We start from the raw sequence: 19,669 nt of genomic DNA on the forward strand, positions 1-19,669 counted from the left end.
CAGTGCTGCAGAATGAGCAGGCTGTACTGGAGGCCTGGAATAGAGTCTAGTGTTTGTGACATAACTGCTCTGTGACCTTAGACTAGTAACTCCCTCCTCTGGGTATCAGTCTTTTCATTTACAAAATGATAGAACCCTTTAAACGTCTTTCCAGGGTTAAATTACTGTAATTCTGCGGTAAACACATACATCCCGGTTGTACTGAGCAGCTCTTTGAGCCCCTCCCCACTACGTTTTTCTTGACATGGAATGTACTTTTTACTGTGTGAATCTTTCCCTCAACATGCATCTGAAGAAAACACCTCCGTCCTCTGAAACTCAGCAGCATGTATTATCTGTACCATACACTATTCATTCCATTACTGATTCAAAAAACACCACCGAGACAGTGGACTGACTGTGCCGTTAGACTGAGAGAGCCAATGCTACTGAATTTAGAAACAGATCTTAGGAAATGGGAGAAGTCAGAGTTCTGTCCTTGTGAACACTTTCCCGGTAGGTATCAACTTCAAAGTTTCTACCTCCCGCAGCTGCTGTTCCAAGCACTTCCCCTGTGCTTCCTCATGTGATCCTTAAGACATCTTTCCAGGGTGGAACTGCAAGCCCCATTTTACAAATGAGGGAACTGGGGCTCTGAGTGCTTCCCTATCCTCACATAGTGATTAATGGACAGTCTTGGGGCTTAGATTCTGGGCTGTCTCCAATCCGTAATCAAATATTTTTGATTATGTTTAGGACTGCCTGTGCTCTTAACTGTTGGCTTGGTCTTCAGGAGCATTGGTTTAATAAATATTTGCCGATCAACACATTTGTGATATGCCTCCCAAACTTTTCTTTGTGAGAAATGCTTTGTGTTATACTGCAGCTGGCTGTGTCAGGGGAGCAACGTGCAGTTGAAAGGCTCTCACGGGAATGCAGCCCATGTCTGTGGCTTCAGAGACCAACATTCTCCACCAAACAACTGAAATCAACAATCCCGGATCCCGGGCTAAGGAAATCTGAAATCCTCTGTCACATGAGGACTCAGTATTACAGTGTGCTTTCAAGGTGACAGCTGGGGTTAGCAGGCTTGCCCTCTCATGACTCATAGATGCTTAATCTGAACCCTCTTTAGGGAGCCACGGTAGGTACCCTCTGACTCAAGGTAGGATGCCTGCTTTAGTGCCCTTGAAACCGGTCCAACTTCCAGACATTTTCTGCAGTAGAAGCTAGCAGAAGTGTTGAGAGGCAAAGAGACAGCTTGTTTATTGCTCAGGGAGATTTCAGGATTATGTCAGGTCCATTTTTGTTACGTCTCCCTAGGTGTCCTTTGCCAAAACTAAATAAGCATCAAGTAATCTTGCGAACCCCTTCTCAGCAGAGGCCATACAAAGTTCCTAATTTCTATAGGAGAACAAGACTCGCTGGAGGTATTGTACTTGTTTTGACAAAATAATTGAATATTAATAATAAAATGCTAATCAAGAATTAATGCCAGCCCTTGATTCCCAAAGCTGTCCACAGAAAAGTTTCTCTCTCCCCCGTCTTCCTGCCTTCTTGCTTCCTTCCTCCCTTTGTTCTTTACCTCACTCCTTCCTTCCTCTTCTTTCAATAAGTAGTCCATAATCTTTGCAGAATTTTCTCAATGAGAACTACTTTCATGATACCAGAATTTCCCGGGATTTGCTATCAATATATTGACAGATAAAAAAGGAAAGAAGGAAATAAATTAAATGTTAATAATATATGTAAGCCTCATCCTAACTTTGGGGGCTTTAAAAAGATAATCTTTGTCTTAAGATTGAAAACTATTGCACATTTTTCCTTAAAGGCTATGTTAATAATCTGCTAGAGGTGGGTTTGGCTTCTGGAAGTGATTTAGTAATACGGTAGAAGTCTGTTAGTGTTATTGTGTTTCAAAATCTAGAATAAAAATTGGGCATAAAAATAGGCAAAATATTACTGCATGCTTTGAAAAAAACACACAGCGTTACATATAAACTTTTTGTGATTTATTATATTTGGTTTAGTGCTGAGCTAGGTATTCTGACAGAATATATTTACAAAATTTAACTCATTGATTGTGATTCTCATGCTTGGAAGAAACCTAGTTGAAAGAAAATTAGTCATAGTTAAGTCTTTCACTCTTTGCAGGGCAGGAGATGTCCAGGTTCACTGAATCAGGCGAGATTTAGAGAGAAACTGACTGCATTAATAAAATACATGGCAGGAAGATTCAAGGCCTTTGGTCCTGGGAGCCTGTTTCATCAATGACTTCCTAGGTGTTTTTTTTTCATTTTCTCATCTATAGAATGGGAATTATTATATCTACCTTCTGTGTATCTAGTGATAATTGAGATAAATGAAAACTGTATCAGGACACATTATTATTATAATCTTATGTTCCTGACTGCTTGGTTATTTATTACTTTACAACTTACGAAATATATAATTTTCATTCTAATTTATCCAGGGTAAGAACATCTTTTTATGGATTTTTAAATTATTATTTGTTATAGGTACATAGTAATTATACATATTTATGGTGTACATGTGATATCTTGATACTTACAATGTGTAATTATCAAATCATAGAAATTAGTGTATCAACCACCTCAAACATGTATCGTTTCTTTGTATCGAGAACATTTTAGGTCTTCTTGCTATTTCGAAATATACAATAAATCTTTATAGCTGCGTCATTTTTAGGACAGAAATCACATCCAAAGTACTTTAAATTGTTGCTAACACAGGGATTATTTTATAATATTGTTTTCTATAGACATTTTTCATATTTCCAAAAGGAAACTTGTTAAAGAAAATAGGTTTCAAGTAACAGTAAGATGTATACTCTGTGTAAGTGTATATAAATTGCACATTAATTGACACTCATTTGTAGTAGAAGTAAATGAAAGTAGGTTTAATTGAAAGGAGGTAATGAGACTGATGAAATTCAGGCAAGGAAACAATGAGTATTTTAGAGCTATGTAATTTTGAGGTTACTCGATGAGATCTTGGTGATCACATCCTTATTTTTTGACAGAGGTTGACATTTCCAATATCACATATACGGCTCCTCAGAGTTGAGACCTGAAGCCTGAGACTCCTGAACCTCAGTCTGCTGCACTGAGGTAGATAATTAATTTGTCTTCATGAGGACCCATGTCTGCAGAGCCATGAGCAGCGCTGCTACAGGTACATCCAAGATTGGAAAAAAAATATTAGAGGTGCCTTTGGCTAAACATGTCACTGGAATCTTGACTCTCTGGTGACAGCATTGCAAGAAAGACAGTCAGCATGGCTTTGCCTACACCCAGGGTAGGGCAGTTACTGTTCAGGCTTAACTATTCTTTCTTTTTGTTTATTTTTACTTTCCTTCCTCCTTTACTTCTTTCTTCTTTTCCTATTCCTTGCCTTTTTTCCTTTCTTTCTTTATTTCTCTCTCTCATTTATTTATTCATTCATTCTTTCTTTTTTGACATAGAGTCTCGCTCTGTCGCCCAGGCTGGAGTGCAGTGGTGCAATCTTGGCTCACTGCAAACAACCTCCACCTCCCGGGTTCAAGCAATTCTCCTGCCTCAGCCTCCTGAGAAGCTAGGATTACAGTTGCCTGCCACCACAACTGGCTAATTTTTGCATTTTTAGCAGAGATAGGATTTCACCATGTTGTCCAGGCTGGTCTTGAATTCCTAACTTCAGGTGATCCACCTGCCTCGGCCTCCCAAAGTGCTGGGATTACAAGTGTGAGCCCTTTCATTCTTACTTGACAGCAATAATCATTAGAAATCACTAGAAACATTTAATGTGCTATTTATATGGTGTTGCAATTATCTTGTGTTATTCCAGTTAAAGGCTATACAAATTGGAAAAAGTAGGAATTTTGTTTTTGCGTGGTTTGTATGTGTGTGGCAGGTGAGTGTGTGTGTGTGTGTGCATGAGATAGAGAGAAAAAAACAACAACGTAATGAAAAGATCATACTGGCACTTCAGGCGAGAATATGTACACAGACACACGCTCACACACTTTTGTATTTTAAAAGTGATATATACTAGTTGTAACAATTACTTAATGAGTACAGTGTATGTTATTTGGGTGATGGATAACCCCAAAGCCCTGGCTTGACCATTATTAAAATTATGCACGTAGCAAAATTGCATCTGTGCTCCACAAATTTATACGAATGAAACAAAAACAAACACTTTAGAAAGATAAAAAGAGAAAAGCAGAAGTGCCCCTACCATCCCAACCCACGTTCCAAATGTAACCACTGGGGAAAAGATTTTAAAATAAGTAAATGATGCTTGTGTCACTAGTTTTACTTCTGGAAAAATATAAAGTTGATCATTCTTGCGCTAACAGTAACTCATCATTCAAGATGCATTAAATGCAAAACATGAAACAATAAATTAGCTATTTTAAAAGTCTCAGAAAAATTTAGAAGACCATATGCTTAACCTAGCATTCCAAGAGGAATTTAGCTATTCCAGAAAACTTACAGATTATAATAGAATAAGTACATGGACAATTTAAAAATTAAAAACTTTTCATAGCATGAATGAGAGCTTGGGGAAAAATATCTGAAATACATATATTAATAAATGTTAATATTTTATTATACCTAGAACTCTTGAAACTGAAAACAAAAAAGTCCTTAATAAAAATGGGTAAGAATAAGAATAGGCAATTCACAGGGAAGCCAATTCAAACTTCATATGAATGTATGAAAAAATGCTCAATATTTTAAGAAATATGGTAAATACAAGTTAAAATAACAATATTATACTCATTATAAACTGCAAAAAGCAATCAATCATCAGTGCTGCTAAAGGGAAAGTGAGAAAGAAGGTCTTAGAGATGCGTAAATCGTTTTAATATATATATATGAAAAACTGTTGCAAGGTAGTGCTGGTGTTTTTTTCTCGGGAAGATTGGGATTCAGAGAGTTTTACTTTCTTACATTTTTAACTATTATGTAAATGAAAATAACCATGTGCTTTAAAAAATGTAATTAGACAGAAAAAAGTATGGTCACCGTAAAAGGAAAAGATTTATCTGATAAGATTGGTAAGAGAGAGAGAAAATATAGAGAGAAATTAAATATTTTTGCAAGGTTAAGAATACTATCATTATTTATAGAGTCTGAATGTTCTGCCATGTTTTATCTAATCCATGTTTATGAAAACATTTATACATGTTTTTTGCCTTTTATGTACTTTTTCCTATTTTTAGAAAAAATACTTCAATCTTTGACTTATCTAAAATTTAATTTGGAGAAAGGGGTAGGTTAGATATACGGTATTGCATTTAAATACTCCCAAATCGTCGCTCACCGTTTATTGCATAATTCACAGATTTCCAATGATGTGAAATTATATTTTTATTAAGAACTTAAATTTGTTATGCTTCTAAGTTAATTTATGTTTCCTTCACATAGAGAACATTGGGCCAGTGCTATATTGCATTCACTGCTGTGATTTTATCAGTCACTTAAACTTCTAGTGCAAAAATTCTTCTCTAAAATTTTTCACTTTCTGGATTCCTCACATACATACTTTTCTTTCAAATAAACTTTAGAGTTATTGGGTCAAATTTCTAAAATAAACACCAAGGAAATAAAATTAAAATGGCATTACACAAAGTTCATAGAATACTTTAGAAAAAACTGATCTCTTACAAATTTTACCTTTAAAAAATACTTTAAAAAACACAAAGTTTTCTTGTATTAAAATCTTATTACTGGGAAAAGGGCTCTTTTCTTCCCTTCCAATGACATTACACAAAGTTCATAGAATACTTTAGAAAAAACTGATCTCTTATAAATTTCACCTTTTAAAAATACTTAAAAAAACCACAAAGTTTTCTTTTATTAAAATCTTATCAAGCCTGTAATCCCCGCACTTTGCGAGGCCGAGACGGGCAGATCACGAGGTCAGGAAATCGAGACCATCCTGGCTAACACGGTGAAACCCCGTCTCTACTAAAAAAATACAAAAAAACTAGCCGGGCGAGGTGGCGGGCGCCTGTAGTCCCAGCTACTCGGGAGGCTGAGGCAGCAGAATGGCGTAAACCCGGGAGGCGGAGCTTGCAGTGAGCTGAGATCCGGCCACTGCACTCCAGCCTGGGCAACAGAGCGAGACTCCGTCTCAAAAAAAAAAAAAAAAAAAAATCTTATTACTGGAAAAGGGCTCTTTTCTTCCCTTCCATTATATTTTTATTATTGTTTATATATTCTCCATATAGGAAAAAAGTTGTGGGAACTTCCCAAACTTCTCATATTGTTTCTAAGTCTTTCCTAGTTAATTCCCTTAAATTTTGTTTGAATAAATTGTTGCTCTTGTTTGAGAGTAAAATTATTTCTTATCCTTTTCCAATATTCCTTACTTTCCCTAAGGTAATTTTATTAGCCAGCTTTAAAAAAAAAAAAAAAATTAAACAATAGTGGTGATGGCGGGCATCTGTTTCTCATTCTAGCCTGAACTGTTCCATCCTAAGCCAAGAGGCAAGAATCAGAGTTTTTCCTAAGACAGGTAGATAAAGAAAAATAAAGAGAGAGACACAGGCAAGGAAGCATTCTTCACTTTCTAATTTCCTAAGAGATTTTAAATTTATAACCAAGAAAAAATACTAAATTTTTGTTAATGTCCTTTTTGGTATCTATAGAAATAGTATAATATAAAAATATATTAAATATATTTTATATATTTTATATACATATACATAAAGTTTTTCACTCTTTCAACTCATCTATATGGAAAATAGTACCCTTATAATTTGAAATAGCACTTGTGGTTATGATGTAGTTTGCTTTCTGTATTTGGTGGATTTTAGTTGAAAAATTAATTTCAAAAAATTCTCCCCACTAATGTTCACCAGTGAAGTGGATCCATTGTTTCCTTCACATACGTTTGTTTTTGAAATATAGTTTTGGTACCTTATTAATGGTATGTGACCATCTAAATCATTTAGAAGTTTTTCTTTCTCTTTGCTATTATTTACAAGATTTTAAATACCACCAGAGGTATTTGCATTTTCATGTTTGATAGAATTCACTGTTGAAATCTTCTGGCCTAGATGCTCTTTTTGGGTGGGAGTTATATTTTTCTGTCAATTTTGTTAAGTTCATCTTTGGTTAATTGGTCTGTTTTTCTTTTCTATTTCACCTAGGCTAATTTTTTTTCTAATTCATATTTTCTAAGGATGTCATGAATTATATATTCACATTTTCTAAGATCTTTGCATAGTTTTCTTTTAATTTCCCCTCAATGTTTAATTATTAGGCTTTTAAAAATTACTGCTTTGGTATATTCATATTGTCTTCCTCTTTGCTTCCTTAATAACCTTTTCCTTTATTGATTATGTCTTTATTTTACTTGTGGGTTATTTTACTTTGATTTTCTACTTTGCTAATTTATAATTGATCTTGATTTTTCCTTCTGCTTTATTTAGGTATTTTGTTGCTCAACTTTTTCTAACTTCTTAAATTGTATGTGTAACTCAGTTTTGAAAACTACTTGTTAGAAAGTTGTTTTAAGCTATGGCCATCTCATTGTTAACTAATTTAACCACACAACTGAGGATTAATTATGTAGTATTTAAAATTAATATTATTTTCTAAATGTTCTTCAATTTAATTTTTATTGTTATTGTATCTTTGACACGTGACTTGTACATAAAAGAGTTTATACAAATAGTAAACTTTATAATTGTACCACTTAACATTTCTGCCATTTCCTCCTTTGATTTCCTATCACTTCAATTTATTTGGATGTATTTTGATTTTAATTATATGATTTATAATGATCATATCTTTATTTGGGATGGTAACTATGATTATAAAACTATCTCTTGGTTGTGATACTTTCTTCTTAAATTCATCTTTATATAGTAATAATGATCAATTCTCAGCTTTCTTCAGATTTGTAATTGCCTCATTTGTTTTTTCCCATGACTTTATTTAAAACAGTTTCTAATACCTGTACTTTAGAAATATCTCTATTAAAAAGCATTTTGTTGGGTTGGTTGCTAAATTCAATCTGAGAATCTATTCTTTCCTTAGATGAGTTGATATATGCTCTACATAGAGAAGCTTGGCCTTAATTTTGTCATCTGAATTTATACTCTAAATTAGCTTTCCAGTCATCCTTATCCCTATTTCTGACATCAAGATTTCGCTACATCATCTGCATCTTTCTTCATTTCCTTCAGGTTATGAAGGGTTTCTGTAAGATTTATTATCAGTTATTACAACTTCTACTATAATGGTCCTCAGACTGTCATGCTGTAGTGTATACCACTGAAACCTGGGGCATAGAAAAACATAGATTACTAAGCTTTCCCCACTAAAGATTTTGATCTATACTGTCTCAGCTAGAATCTACTTTTAAGCAGATGTCCCAAGTGACTGTCATGTTGGTAATCTGCGACAGATCCCTTGAGAAATACTGTCATAATGGATATCTATGTTATCTATGCTAATTTTATTATTAATCTTTAACTTCTGGAGTCATAAACTCTAAAAATAAAAGAGTAAATACTAAGTTCTTGTTATAAATTAACAAACAAACATCTCCTCCCTCCTCAAAAATGCCACTGCACAATTTTAATTTATATTATAAGATTATTTTCCTGTTTCACTGTTTTTACACGTATTTAGTATCTAGTTTTTAAAATATTTCAATTCGGTTTTATTTGGAAACCTTAACTCCTGGACATGTATAGCTTTAGTTCTACACGTTATCTTTAGTTCTAAATGCTAGCATACTGGTCTTTCCTGTTCCAAAGTTCCTAATTTTGACTACCTTTTACTTGAGGCTAGATTACATTGTTATATTACAATATTATTTCCCACAAATAAGGACTCATAGATGCTATTCCTTAATGCCTTGCAAATTGAGGATAAAGTACTTTTCGTTTGTCATTATGTATCAATAGTAATAACTTGGGTTATACTTTCTCCCCTTCAGAAACTTATAAGAAATTTTGCATTGTCTAACAATATTTAATATTGCTGTGGAGTATATTAAAAGCTAACTTTCTTTTCTCTTTGTAGGGCATTCACTTTTTCTTATGGAAGTTCAGTAATTTCAGAGGAATATAATAAGTAGTTCAATACATTGTATAATTTTTAATCTTGGAACCCATTACATCCTTTTAAACTTGTTATACATACCTGTAAATAAATTAATTAATGCAATTATTAATTAATTTCAAATGGTGCTAATAGGTACAGTAAAACTTTTCCAGGGAACAACCTGATAATTAGCAGGATTAATTACTTTCATTACATATATGTACAAATACAGAATGTACAGCATAGTAGTTAAGTATGTAGGTTCTGTAGTCATATTTTCTGTTCAGCCACTGCTTAGCTACCTAATATTAAGAAAGTTAATCATGTTCTGCGGGTCTCAGCTCACTACTTATAAGAATATAATGATAACAATATGGGGTAATAATAAAGACTGACATAATATATGTAAATTGTCTAAGCTTATAGTAGGTATTCAAGAAAAGTTTATGATTGCTATTTTTATTAATATTTTGAGATAGAGTCTCCCTCTTTCACCCAGGCTGGAGAGCAATGGTGCAGTCTTGGCTCACTGCAACCTCCACCTTCGAGGCTCAAACAATTCTCCTGCCTCTGCCTCCCTTGTAGCTGGGACTACAGGCATGTGCCACCATACCCAGATAATTTCTGTATTTTTTCTAGACAGGATTTTACCATGTTGCCCAGGCTGGTCTTGAATTCCTAGGATCAAGTGATCTGCCTGCCTCAGTCTCCCAAAGTGCTGGGATCTCCAGGTGTGAATCACTGTGCCCGGTGAAGAAGTGTTTATTATTATCAGCATTTTTATAATTAGATTCTGACATTAGACTTAAATATTTTTTTCTATTCCATGTTTTCTATTCGTTGCTCACATTAAGGTTCTGCATGGTTGATCCACAGTACCTGTTCTGTATATTTATTATGCTTCTTCTAAGAGATTTTTATCTATAAAACTTTTTCCTCTGCATTTGGCATGATTTACTACAACTTGAACTTTGTGTTACTGCCTTGATATTTGGCCCAACTGATTATCTTTTTACTGTTTTAGATTGATTTGTTAGTTTCTATAAGGATTGCTTTGCTTTCATTTTCCCTCTTTTAATCTCTTCTTTTTTATTATTTTATTTTTGATTTTTGTTTCACATATTCTTTCAATTTTGGTGAGAAAATATTTTGTTACAGGAAGTTTTAATTTATCTTGAAATATACTTTTTAAATATACTTTTGAGATACTTTTAAACACATTTTTAGTATCTTGAAATATACTTTCCTTTTTTTTTTTCTTTGAGATGTTGTCTTGCTCTGTTGTCCAGGTTGGAGTGCAGTGGTGTGATCTCAGCTCACTGCAACCTCCAGCCCCCGGGTTCAAGCATTCTTCTGCCTCAGCCTCCCTAGTAGCTGGGATTACAGGTGCCCACCATTACACCCAGCTAATTTTTTGCATCATTAGCAGAGACGTGTTTTCACTATGTTGGCCAGCCTGGTCTAGAACTCCTGACCTCAAGTGATCCGCCCGCCTCAGCCTCCCAAAGTGATGGGATTACAGGCATGAGCCACTGCACCCGGCCAAAATATACTTTTAAAAAATATAAAGGTCATTATCTGTCTTTTGCATATTGAGGTCTTCTCCTTGCCTTCCCCATGTGGTAGTTTTCTCGCATAGTTGTCATACTTTCTTTGTTTAGATGCTTCATCTTGATGGAGACATTGCTTCTGGGTTTTCCCATACGTTCAATTATAATTTAGGTAGATTTCTTTTGATTCTGCTTGCACTAATTACAGGACCCGCTTATGCATCTTTGCAGAGCCTCAGTTTGAGCTGGATGTTGATAGTTTTTATTTTCTTTTTCTATTGCCATTTTATTATTTGTGGCTTTTGGAAAGAGAGGATAGAGACTACACACGGGATTTTGGATTCTTCTCTCTCTCCTCTTTTCCAGCACTTATCACAACTGGACCAAGTTAAACACGTTTTCTGTTTCTTCCTCATTTGTGGGAGTGCAAGGTAATTGTGTGCATATACACTGTGTGTATGTGTTTGTATGTGTGTGTGTGTACTACCACACTCTCAGATGGCTATTAGGTATGTAAACTACTATAGAACCTTCCTAGGGAACAACCAGACAATATGTACCACCACTTTAGAGTCATATAACTTTGAACCTAGCAAATCAGTTTTAAGAAATATATCAGGAACAATGGTGTGTAAACCTGTCAGCAATGTGATTTTGATTTTATAGTTGTTTATAATGGAAAATCACTTAGAAACAATGCAAACATCAAACAATAGGTGCTCATTGAATATATGTTAAATAAATTATGGCACACACATTCAATTACATATCTTATAGCTATTAGAAATGGTGTATACTTATACTTAAAGATATGAAAAGGTAATTAGGAAATAACTATATAGAAGAGTAGGATATGATTTTTATATAAAAATATGTCATTAAATGTGAATAAAAGGCAATGTTGATAATGATTATATCTGTGTGGGAGTGTGCAGGTGATTTTCACTATCTTTTGTGTAAATTTAAGAACTACCATGAATTTGTTTTGTAATCAGAAAAATAGCTGTAGAACTAAATAAAATCTAAGAAAGATACACAATCCCTGCCACCATCACCAGAATAATTACAACTATTATTTGAATGTCCTTTGCCTGGTATTACATAAGGCCGTTAGTATAATTATTTCACTTATTCTTCTCAGCAGCTCTATAAGACAGAAATTAGATTTTTAGTTTCTAATTAAGGAATTAAAGCTTGGAAAGGTTAAACATGTCTAATGTCACACAGCTTATAAATGACAATGCCTGAATATGAACCCAGTTCATATTAACTATAAAATCCACTATTCTTCCCAGTACCTTTTGCAATTGTGACATATATCTTGATGCTCTTACAGGTTACAAGTTTACTAGAAAGCTAGTTATTTGAACTTTCAAATACTAGACCTTATTTCATAGTGTGAACCTAAAAGAGGACTCAAAGGACAGCAGAAAGACATACCCAACATAGAAAAGTATAAAAACAAAAGACATTAGAATTCATATTTCAATGTATAAAATTCATTTTCATTGAACATTTTTGTTAATATGACACTTTATGAGATAGAGGAAGAGGTCTTAACAGATTAGTGTTCAAATCATAGGATAAGAGAGTATTAACTCTTTCAAGCCATCAACTGAACAATTTAATGCGCCAATGAGCAAATTTTCAAAATATCCTCATCATCTGAGGATATCTTGAATTTTCATGTGGTTTTATGCAGTCTTTACAACAATCATGTAGTGTGTTTGATTCTGGTTTTCAGAAATACAGCCTTCTTCAATCATTTTCATCATAAATCCAACTTTCATACATATTTTCCTCTACATAATTAACAATCAACCCAGAATAATGCCCAATCAAATCAGTCTACTTTAATTTCAACAAGAGTAACTGAAGTTAAAAAATAAGGACAGCAGCAACAACATAAATGAGATAGTCTGAGAGCACAGACATAGTAGGTGATGGAATGTTTAGGGGATTGGAACAAAAAATAGTGATTAACAAAATTTCAAACATCTCTTCTGTAATGTAATTATTACTATTTACTAGACTTTGCCACTATATAACACAAGTAATCAAGTCAAAAAGTGACAAAATCCAGCACAAAGAAGCAATTCAATAGCTTATCCATTCTGTCCCCTACCCCAAAGGCAACAACAATGATGTATTAAAGATTCTAGAGTCAAAGCCACAAAATTAAGGGAGAGCCTTATACTTAGAAGATACAATAATGGAAGCACTTCTAGCATCAAGTCCTCATAGAACAGATTCACGAATATCCAATATCATTTGCTAAACACTGGAGTTGAACAAATGGTAGATGATAGGGTGGAATGGTGACAATTATCTTTTTCCTCCTTCAATTTGGACAGCAATATGAATGACAACTTGCCAATTAAGATCACCAACACATGAGGATTCAGAAACTAAACTATGAGTCAAAAACAGGCTTTCTTTAGAGTTCATTTAAGTCAAGAGTTTTGGTAAGCAACAATGTCAATTATTGGCTTTTATCTGTCATTATAGTAATGATGAGCCTGCCAATACAATACCTATTTGTAAAATATATCAACAAGGACTTGATGCAAGCATAACATTCTTAGACACAAGTTAGTAATGTAGACAAATTTCTGAATTCTGAGCTAACCAACAAAAGAAATGATTAATTCTCCACCTATTCAATCCAAAGCATCTGAAAAAACCAAGCACAACAACAAAACTAAGAAATAATGATACTCTTGTCCTCTCAGGACAAATGAAAAGAATTCTCAAAATACGATCCATTTAATTTCTTTCCCTAACACAACAGTAATTCCAGAGCGAAACACCGAAGCTTAGGTTCACCAAAGCTATACTGAAAAACCAAACCTAGGAAAGCCCCAGTAAGGTCTCCTGAAAAAAATTTTAACTTATCCCCAAGACTCTGTGGATACATGTTCGTAGGTTATTCGCAAAGACCCCACACATTTTTTTAAGGGAACAGCTAAACAAATTGGCCCCAACAGAAATACAAATAAATGGATTAAAAACTGGCTATCTAACCGTATACAGAGAGAAATCGTAATTGGTAGTCCGTCTAGTTGGGGACAGGTTTCCAGTAGGGTCCCACAAGGATCGATATTGGGTCCCATTTTGTTTAATATCTTTATAAAAAATCTGGAAGACAAAGTAGAGAATGTGCTAATTAAGTCGATTGATGCTACTAGATTAGGCCTGATGGTTAAACTAAATTGGATATAGATAAATGCTACTGGTCTTTAGAAATCCTTTAGATCAAGGCTAACAGAGAATGGGAATCTGAATAAGTTTTTTAAAAATGTTTTGTTTTAAAAAAACATCAAATTCCAAGCAGTAGAAATAAATTGATTGAAAGTAACTTAGTGGCTTTGCATTAGAAAAGATTACGCACAATGGATAAAGACAACACAAAGAGTCACAGCACCCACGAATGGAGAATAAAGAACACCCTTAAATGGAGATCTCTGTGGTGCAGCTTTACTTGGGAAACTGTTGGCTGCAGGCGCATTTGATATGTGCAAGTACCATGGTGGTAAAAAGGTAACAATAACTTGATTCTCAAATATACATGTTTTTAGTATTTGGCAGAAAAATAAACAAGGAAACAATGTAAAGCTTAAAAGAAAAGTAAGGGGAGTTGAAACCTGAAGCTATGGGCAGGAACAGTGGGTGAAATCAATCAAAAGGAAAATTCCATTAGGACACACACACACACACACACACACGCACACGCACACCACTAGAAGAATGCAAGAGAACATAGGAAAGACTCTCCTAGCATTAGAATAAAGATCATGTTGAAACTACTTCAAAGGACACTTTGGAAAAAATATTCAGTAGACCTCATGTTGGTTTAAATTTTATTTTTAAAATCTTAGTGCGGTACTACTTGTCGAATGAAGACAACTGTGAAAGTGACTTATAAACTTTCATGTGCAGGTAGCTGGAATTTTTCAGGTGAAATCAACTGAGTTGGAATACATAAACTAACATGGAATTAACTTTTCAGTTTTTGTTTGTTTGCTTTTTATTTATTTATTTATTTTTTATTTGCCAGCACACTTGTATGTACACTGGAGAAGGATAGAAAAATCCAGATCAGAACTTTTAAATGCTTGCTATGCGACCTTGGCGATTTCACCTTCTTTAGGCACATAGGTTTTTACATCGATGAAATGACAGGATGGAAATTATTTTAAGAGCTGCAAATTCACTTATTAAAACAAAAACTTAAGGGAAGCTAATACAGAAAAGAGGCTGAAATAAACGCAGCAGTATCTGCTGAATCAACACTGGGCTCCCACCTAGGCAGGCTTCCCGTTTTCCAACCCTGCCTGACCTCAAGACAATGCATGTGTTCAAAAATCACTTTCAAAAATCTGACACACTCCTTCCATCTTTAGGAAATCACCAGAGGAAGGTGAAAAATTTAATCCCACTCCTGATTTTCCCAGAGCAGCCAACAACACTTAGCTGATTATAAGTGCTTGATCTTGGAAAAAAAACAACTATAGAATTACAGTTGAAAAGAAGGGACATTCTTGATAAGAAATGGGGTGGTATTATCCATGATGCTGACACAAAAGACAGCACCACATAATCAGGAGCAATGTGGACCTCCTCTAACATTTCATGCTGAGTGAACAAAGAAACTGTGAGAGTCTGGAAAGTTTGATGGTCAGCGTTTTGTTTTAATCTAATCAAAATGGGTTGTAGGTTTTCTGCTCTGAGAAATAATTAATAAAGTTTGATGCAGTTGATTTGCTATAGATTTTACAGCTAATATCCTTTGAAAAATTATTTTCTTGATTTGACTTTAAAACTTTTGACACAAAACTTTCGCCTCTAAACAATACTCTGTTTTAGGAAGGTTACTGCATTCCACATGGTAGAGCATGTAGAACACATACGCAAGCATCACCAATAAGTACGGGGACTGCAAATTTTATTTTAAAAAGTAATAATGCTTACCACTTACTATATTTTAATATTTTATTAATATTTATTACTTACTGAGTGCCTACCATGTACTGAGGACCATATTTTCCTCTTTCCACATTATCACAATTATGTTCATAAATAACTTTATGAGAGGAATTAACCCCATTTTACAGATGAGAAAACTGAAGGGCCAGAGAGGCCAAATTTTTTGTCTACTGTCACACAGTCGTTAAATGGGAAGGTAAATATTGAACTTGAAAGACTCTAAAATATTTGTTCAGAACCATTGTTCTAAATCATGACTGCTGATGTCTTGATTCTTACACATGCTGCTCAAAGAAAATGGAGAAACAATTTTGCTAAAGAATATTTGGATGACAAGGATATTATTTTTTTCAGTACCTCAGTTTCTTATGTCTGAAAACAAGAAGTTATGGGGAAGCTATCCCGTGTACTGCAGAATGTGTAGCAGCAACCTGGGCCTCTGCACACTAGATACCAGTAGTAAACCTCATCCCCTAGCTTTTACAACTAAAGATGTCTCCAGACAATGCCCAATGTCCTGTGGGAGAAGAAAATGCCCCTGTTTTGAGAACCATTGAAAAATACTAAATAATCTCTGGTATCTTTTTTGTTCTCTCCTATTCTATCCCTTGAATTGCAGGGTCCACCTTCAGCCAAGAGGATAGGCTTTTCACCACTATGGGGTAACTGCCTGGTGAACTTTTCTCTATTTCCATTTTAGAACTATCTGGCCGGGCGCGGTGGCTCAAGCCTGTAATCCCAGCACTTTGGGAGGCCGAGACGGGCGGATCACGAGGTCAGGAGATCGAGACCATCCTGGCTAACACAGTGAAACCCTGTCTCTACTAAAAACTACAAAAAACTAGCCGGGCGAGGTGGCGGCTCCTGTAGTCCCAGCTACCCAGGAGGCTGAGGCAGGAGAATGGCGTGAACCCGGGAGGCGGAGCTTGCAGTGAGCTGAGATCCAGCCACAGCACTCCAGCCTGGGTGACAGAGCAAGACTCCGTCTAAAAAAAAAAAAAGAACTATCTGAAGCTCTGCAGGTTCAGTTTGTATTAAACCTTCTCTCTCTAGGTCTTAACTTTATCATTTAAATGCAAATTGGTATAAAAATAGGGTAGATGAAAGTGAAGAGATCAGATATTATCTTATTAAGTTAGACTTGCATTATGCAATTGATTTAGACTCATTTTAAACTGAAGTTCTAAGAGATAGTGTTATTTATTTATTTATTCTCTTTTCTTCTCTAACACTACTATGTCAGGAAAATCAGAAAATAGGTTTAGAAAATACTCTTTCATTTGACAACCTGAGAGAACCACAATGGTAAGTTGGAATCTATTGGCAGATTCCAGTAAGTCAAACCTTGAGTATGGGAAAGAATTTGGCAATTTCCTAGACCCTTATGGTTTTTTGGTTTCCAAGGGCCATACTTAAAATTTGCAATGTTGCAAATGTCATCTTCTAGGCAAGAAGTGCCTTGGATTAGACAATAGTCTAAAACCAAATATTGGACCTATGGATATGTGAAAAACATTACTGAGTTAGAAGCTTCCATATGGTTTGCTCCAAATACAACTTAATGGTAGAGACTATTTATGCTTTGCTATCCTTGGAATTAAATTGAAGTTAGAAATATCAAAACATCAGAGAAATAATCAGTTTTTGTTATAATTAATAATTCCAGATGTTTTAAAAGGATTGTTTTCCTAGTCCCATCATGATGAACTATTTATTGGTCCAATATTACACACTACTTTATAAACAGTATTTAGGACAGATATGAAAATCAGACTTTTCTTTGGCTTTTGCTAAAGGTCTAAATGTGGTTTCTGGGAAAAGACATATAAAAGTATTCTGTTAGTGCAGAAAGTGCTATAACAGGAAGCCGGGTGAAGTTTAACAGAGAGAGTAAAGAGAGCTGGCTCTACCGGGACTACCATCAAAAACCTTAAAGTGGTGATTCTCAGATTTGGATGCAAATTAGAAAAACCTAGGGAACTTTTAAAAATTATGATGCCCATGGTTTCTCCAAGAAAATCAAATCAGAATTTCTGGGGAAGGGACCAAGGCTACAGTATTTTTTTTTTCAATCTGTGCAGGTCATTCCATTGGCACCTATGATTGAAAACTACTGACTTAACAAATAAACAGGGTTTACAGTTTTGTGGGAATTATTTGACCATGTCTGACTTAAGCAAGATGGTGGCCTCATATAGTCAAATGCTGGAATGATAAGTGGTATATGTGCAAGGCATTATCATTTAAGGGGAAAATTCTTTGTCTTTTCCCCCCTACTCTTCTTATATTCTTCTGATTACTTCAAAGGAAGAGTCTCAGTTTGTTGCTTGGTTGGTCTGTAACACATCTCTATACTTGTTTATCTTTCCTTTAAGTCAAAGAGAATGCAGATTTAAGGACCAGAGACTTCATCTAGTATAAATTAGAACTTAATGATATAGTTTTTTAAATTTGTTATATATATATATATATATATATATATATATATATATATATATAAAACTATTGTCCGGCAAGTAATACTGACTGAAGTGACATTAAATTTCCTTTTTAAATAAATTAGGTGAATAAATTTGAAGAAGCTTAAATAATTACAGGCACTATACTCATATGTGGGAAAAAATCATAAAGGTCTTATCATCTTTGAGCACTCCTCCTGTTAATGAAAAGGGCATCCCAATCTTGTGTCATGAGTTTGGTCTGTAATTGTGCTTCCATCATTCATTGTTTGTGTGATTTGGGGAAAATGACCCATTCTCTTCCCTGGGCTTGGTTTCCTCATTTGCTCAACAAGGTCATCAACCTGTATTGCTAGCATTCTTCCATGAGTTTAAGAAGCAAGGAGGGCTTGCCCTTTGAATTTACCTTGTTGACGTCCAGGCGCATCTTCTCATTGTTGGCACTGGCAGCCTTCTCAGCTGCTTTCTTTTGGCGTTGGGGCCCCCTCCCAAAGAAGATGTAGTTGACTAAAGCATATTCCAGAAGGGCCATGAAAACGAAAACAAAGCACCCCATCAGGTACATGTCAATGGCCTTCACGTAGGGGATTTTAGGGAGAGTTTCCCGGAGGTGGGTGTTGATTGTGGTCATTGTGAGGACAGTTGTGATTCCTGAAAAAAAATGGGAGAGTTAGAGTAATAATGTTCCTATCTCCTTTCTTCTTTCATAACAGCTGGAAAGGTGATCTATATTCATTTTCTCATTCATATATGCCACAATCTATTTATTAGGCCCTTATTATTTTATGCCAGCCCTATGATAGGGTATGGAGACAGGAACAAATTAACTTACAGTGATCACTGAACATTTTGATCACTTCTTTTAATTAAATTTTTGTATTCATAGTTATATATCTAGTGGGGGTTTAAAATGTGAATTAAATGCTATGATGGGCACATGTGTAAGGTGAGAGTTGAGAATATGAAGAGGACTCTAGGTCAGCTTTCTGATGTGGCAGGGACGAGGTTAGGAAATAGAGACTTTTAAGTTGATTTCTGGAGAATGAGTGAAAGTCACCCAGGTAGTCCAGATCTGGGGGTCAAAAGTCATGTTTAACTTATGGGGACTGCTGGTGGAGAGAGCTTTTATATCAAGGTTGGATTTCGGGGAGAGTACACAGCCCATTACCATGATCTCAGGAAAATCATTGTGGGTACATTGCAGGACAGCATGGGAAGAATCGTGAGAAGAGTGGAGGTTATGAGCCATACAGGGAGCCTAATGGGGGAGTTTGAACTTAAAATTAAAGGCAATGTGGAGCAGGGGCCAGCTTCAAGCAAGGGGGCAATTTGCTTTTAGAACAATCACTGTGGTGGCAGTGTGGAGGATGGGGAGAAGCAGGCATGGCAGGATTAAAGAACGCCAGTTAAGAGGGTTTTCAGAGTAATCCAACTGAATGATGAAAGTGAAGTCAATTAAAGTAACAACAAGGGTATTGAAATTAAAGAATACATTATACAGGCAGTATAAATAAATGATTATAAACATTTGGGAATTAGAAGTGGAGGGTAACAGAGAAGCAGGAATCACAGTCCTCAGGTATATGGACTGGACAATTAGGTATATAATGCCCAGATAAATAAC

At 35.0% G+C, this 19,669-nt stretch overlaps 1 protein-coding gene across 3 annotated transcripts in view; it reads right to left on the reverse strand.

The window, feature by feature from the left end:
- GABRB2 (gamma-aminobutyric acid (GABA) A receptor, beta 2) overlaps positions 1-19,669 on the reverse strand; it is a 273,205-nt gene that overhangs the window by 24,925 nt on the left and 228,611 nt on the right. For 2 of the 3 annotated variants that reach the window (XM_011947716.1, XM_011947714.1), the window contains exon 9: positions 18,452-18,696. In XM_011947716.1, the coding sequence (XP_011803106.1) occupies positions 18,452-18,696 (245 nt within the window). Of the gene's footprint in view, positions 1-13,624; positions 13,739-18,451; positions 18,697-19,669 lie in introns of all 3 variants that reach the window. The other variant, XM_011947713.1, reaches the window with a different exon arrangement.

This window comes from Colobus angolensis, unplaced genomic scaffold (assembly GCF_000951035.1).
Source record: "Colobus angolensis palliatus isolate OR3802 unplaced genomic scaffold, Cang.pa_1.0 Scaffold27, whole genome shotgun sequence".
Lineage (NCBI taxonomy): Eukaryota > Metazoa > Chordata > Mammalia > Primates > Cercopithecidae > Colobus > Colobus angolensis.